General features: G+C 35.3%; 1 protein-coding gene across 1 annotated transcript; it reads right to left on the reverse strand.

Annotated features, from left to right (window-relative positions):
- Positions 1 to 213: 213 nt before the first annotated feature.
- Positions 214 to 4,256, reverse strand: LOC113716008 (lignin-forming anionic peroxidase-like). The gene is made up of 4 exons (XM_072071273.1): positions 3,978 to 4,256; positions 3,041 to 3,232; positions 2,253 to 2,418; positions 214 to 771 (listed from the first exon to the last, which is right to left on the reverse strand). Exons 1-4 carry the CDS (start codon positions 4,194 to 4,196, stop codon positions 383 to 385), a joined length of 966 nt encoding a protein of 321 aa, XP_071927374.1. The 5' UTR covers positions 4,197 to 4,256; the 3' UTR covers positions 214 to 382.
- Positions 4,257 to 4,481: the final 225 nt, after the last annotated feature.

Below are 4,481 nucleotides of genomic sequence, written 5' to 3' on the forward strand. Positions count from 1 at the left end.
AGATTAGTGTGTGCCTCCAATACAAGCGCAAGTGTTTTTATTTTTCTTTGCTAGACCTCATAAAGAATAGCTGAGTGGCAATTTCCAAAGTTGTCACAAGTTTTTTTTTCTTGTTTTCTCTCTTTCGTTACATTGACTTAGAATAATTACTAGAGTAAAGCAAATGAAAAAAGAAAAAATCACTAAAACAATTGTATTTTTGCTTTTATTCAAAATTTTGAACACTTACAACATGAAAGAATAAAAAAACAAAACTCATGAGTACAAAAGAAACGTTAATCAGACTTCATATACAATTATACCATATAGAGACTCAACAAATTTTGTAATACTGAAAACAAAACTGAATCGGATCAATCATCACCAAAATGATGTTGACTCTCTAGTTTATAGCACTGCAAACACGTCTAATGATCCCATCTTGACCTGTAAGGGGGCTTAAATCACCCATTTTAATCATTGCTGCACTAAAATCAGAAGAGAAGGTTTGAGGATTTTGGCTATATTCTGTAACAAAATTATCAGTTGACGATCCATTGAAAAGGGTTTGGTCTGATATTAGAAGGCCTTTCTTCTGCACAAGATTCTTGTAGTAGTTGTTGTCGAATTGATTTGGTGTCACCAAATCAAGTGGTGCCAAATTGCTATTTCTGCCGGTTGGTGGGCACCGGCGACGGCGGGTGCTGGCAAAGCCTGCATCAATATCTGCTCCGTTACTATATATCCTTTGCTGGAATGTAAAGCATTGTGCCTGGCCTACCGTATGGGCTCCTGCATTTCAATTTCGAGTCCATAATCGCTATCAGGATCAAAACTATATATATTAAATATGCATATAGAAAAATGGAAAATGTTAAACTATTATTTACTTTTGTATCCTAAAATATTACAGAATGCAATTTCCAAAGGGCTACAGGATATACACTCTACTTTTAGTTTCATATACTATCATCTTTCATATGTTTTTTAACTTATGTGAAAAGACTAAAATACCCTTGATATCTAACATTTTAAAACTTTTCGTATCCAAATAGTTAAACGAATAAAGGGTTATTGGAACCACTGGGTTTAGCTCAGTGGCCACCACTAGAACCTTAAGGCTTGGTGGGGTGAGAGGTCAGGGTTCAAACTCTACCTCTCACCATTTGTCACTAAATGTGGCAAGCCACTTCAAGTTGCTACCGAACGAGTGCGTAGTGCGTGTAGTGCATTCGTCTAGGTCGGTAGGTAATTCAGTCCCCTCCGATTTCTCTCTGAACCTCTTTAGATTCCCCCTCCCCCACAGTATAGAATATATATAGGGTCTATCGTTTCAGACAAAGAAAAAGGAATAAAAGGTTTTTGGTCTTTTAACCTAACTAGGGGTGGCAATGGGGCGGGGGTGGGACGGGGGACACCTCCCCCAACCCCCGTCCCCGCCCCGTCCACCGCCCCCAGCTTCCCCCGCGGGGGCACCTGTGGCCCGTGGGGTTTAAAAAATTTTATTATATAATTTCATTATAATTAAATCTGAGCAAATAATCAAGTACTAAAATATCAACACATCACCAAATTATTATTCATTGTAATTTCACAATTAAAACTCATAAAAATAATTAAATAAAGGTTATTTGAATACAATCTAATATGATAAAATAAATATAACTAAAATAATCAAGTTTTCACTTTTGATAGAAATATAATCACTAAATTATTATTGTATTTTTTTAGAAAAAAGTGTTATTGTATTAAGTGTAGTTAGGAATTTAATATAAATGTATTAATAAATTTAGTATAAATAATTAATAATTTTTATTAAGAAACATGTATAATTAGTAGTATAATTGATAATATCATTATATATATAATTATGTACATATATATATATTAAATAATTACCCCCGCCCCATTCCTAAACGGGGGGAAAAATTCCCCCTGCCCCAACCCCCTCCCCAACCCCCCGCGGGGCGGCTGCATGCCCCCATTGCCATCCCTAAACCTAACAAACATAAAGGAGCAATCAATAAAACTAAAAATTTAGTTTATAAATCCTGTACTCTTTTGGAAAAATAAAATCATACGCCGTTTGGTTGCTAAGTTTTTATTTTGCATATACAAAATGATAGAAGTGGTTCGGAATGTGCATCGGGAAAATATTCTAAAAGAATATTCTACCAATTTTTGCAAATTTGATTTTGTGCACGCCCTCAAAATAAAAATCAGATTTTGCATGTTGTTCCAAAAGTGAAAATGAAAAGAAACACAATTATTACCTGATAGGGCAACCATTTCCCTCGGAGTAAAACCCTTGTTTGAAAATAGGGTAATAAGTCTATCAAGCTGGTGAAAAGGAGCAGGAAGATCACTGTCTGCTAGGGAACGACTGGCAGTGGTAGAATCTCTTCTTCCAAGCTTTACAGTCCACGAAGGACCACCCACCTGATATTTTGTCAATCGTAAGTATTAAGGGTGAAGGAAATGATGAACCACAATCTAATGTTTATTTTTTTTCATAGTGTAATTATCCAATAATCTCATCTCATTTATCTTGTTCTACTTTCTATTGTCAAAGTTCCCATAAATTATGTTTTTTAAGTTGGAGAAAAACTGAAGGGTGTTCTGGTTTACTTATTTTACATGATCTTACATTCTGATTTTTAAATCCAGTTTTTTTTTAATGTTCTCAGTTGTTTTTTTTTTTTTGCCTAAATTTTAGATTTTTTAAGAGGGAAAAAGCTACAATTTGCATTCTACCAAAAAGTAGATTTTACCATTTCGGATTAGTTAATTGTTTGCAAAATCTGCAAACGATGGAGAACAACTGCTCATTAGCTTTTATAGCAAAACCATTATAGCTTTAGTTTCACTACGAATTTTCCTGCCTTTATTTGTGCTTCTCCATGTAAAATCTTTGAGAATAAATAATTTTTCATAATGCACAGAAATCTCCATATACTGCTAAAGATTAAAGTGAATAATCCACTCTTATGCATGTTATTTTGGTTTCCCTTTGTGTTCTAAGACTTCAAAAAAATGGTTAAATACTTAAATTTTTACTTACAGCAGCGGATGAATCTCTTGCAGCAACTGCAAGAATATCTGCACAAGAAACAACTCCTGGACATATTTTCTCCACTGCGGTCTTAGCATCCTCTATAACATTGAAACCTCTTGCAGAATCATTATTCGCCTTTGATGTCTTCTCACTTTGAATTGTAGGGGTCTCATCAAGCAAAACTGATCCATCACAACCCTGTAAAAGGGCAGAACCAATTTTGATTAAGCACACACAACCAGAGCTAGCAATGATTAACTATAAGGATTAGATCTAGTTATCCTTTAATATAATTTGAATTTGAGTAGACCAATTTTGTTTTTGCATTCTTCATAATGCTTTTATTCTGCCTTAGACCTGGTCAAGTATACAATACTTATTGTGCAGTATGCACCATGTGTAAGAGGGCTTCCACCTTTCTGAACAGTTAAAAGACGTACCCATGCCCATGTAAACATTGGCGGCCACCGAAAACAGTACAAGTTGAATAGTGGAGTATACAAGCTTTAGAAGGTTTTGGGTGCAAATCAGTAACAACAAAATAGACTTGTTTCAAATTTTGAGAGGTGAGAAAACAAAAATTATTGTATTTATCATTATTCAAGCGTGCCCATCATGTGTTAATAAGAAATGCTGGCATTCGGACCCGTCCTAAAAAATTCGACCCAAAGGAAAGAGAACTTTAAACTGCCTGGGCGGATCTGAATTCCAACAGTGCCCTATGAGTAGCTAGGCAGCATTATGAAGCGTACAAGTTGAAATGGACTTACAAAGTTAGATAAAGGATGAAATTTATTTTTAGTGCATGAAATGTATTGCTTGCACTAACAAATCCCAAACCTAAACTCACCAAGCAAGTTAAGTTGATGTATGTGTAAACTGTACTACATGAAATGTTGTGTAACTTAAATCATTTTTTTGAGAAATAACCGTGTAAACTAACCTGCACGAAGCAATCATGGAAATGGAGGCGAATCAACGACGCGGCCAACCTCCGTTCACACGATATCGCTGACCGGATAGTGGAACGGATTGTAGTGAGAGCATTCGGGCAAGTATAATCATAAAATGTAGGTGAAAGTTGTGCTTTACAACCAAAGCTCGAAAGAAGAAGCAGTAGAGATAGTGCAGAAATTGCACCAAAAAGTTTGTTCACAGCCATCACCAGTTTCAAGAATCTTGAAGAAAATTACACCTTGCAAAATTTTTAAGAGAAGAGGAAAAAGTGTTTTTCTTTTTTTCTTTTCCAAGTATGGATGATTCATAGAGCTTAGAGAGTCACTCAATTTATATAGTTGCATTATGGCACTGTGTAGTGTGGAAATGTAACGCATTGATACATCACAGCGTAACATGTAAGAAGCTGACTTGTTCTTTTTGGTTTTGAAGATTCTTCAACGCAAGGCTTCTCACTTTTCAACGCACGGCTTTATATAGGACCAATTCT

The sequence above is a fragment of the Coffea arabica genome, chromosome 11c, assembly GCF_036785885.1.
Source record: "Coffea arabica cultivar ET-39 chromosome 11c, Coffea Arabica ET-39 HiFi, whole genome shotgun sequence".
Taxonomy (NCBI): Eukaryota; Viridiplantae; Streptophyta; class Magnoliopsida; order Gentianales; family Rubiaceae; genus Coffea; species Coffea arabica.

Coding starts and splice junctions, on each gene's coding strand:
- LOC113716008 (XM_072071273.1), bottom strand. CDS start 4,196: ATGGCTGTGAACAAACTTTTTGGTGCAATTTCTGCACTATCTCTACTG. Junction 3,233..3,977: donor TCCATGATTGCTTCGTGCAG/GTTAGTTTACAC, acceptor GCCCTTTTACAG/GGTTGTGATGGATCAGTTTT. Junction 2,419..3,040: donor CAAGAGATTCATCCGCTGCT/GTAAGTAAAAAT, acceptor ACAAAATATCAG/GTGGGTGGTCCTTCGTGGAC.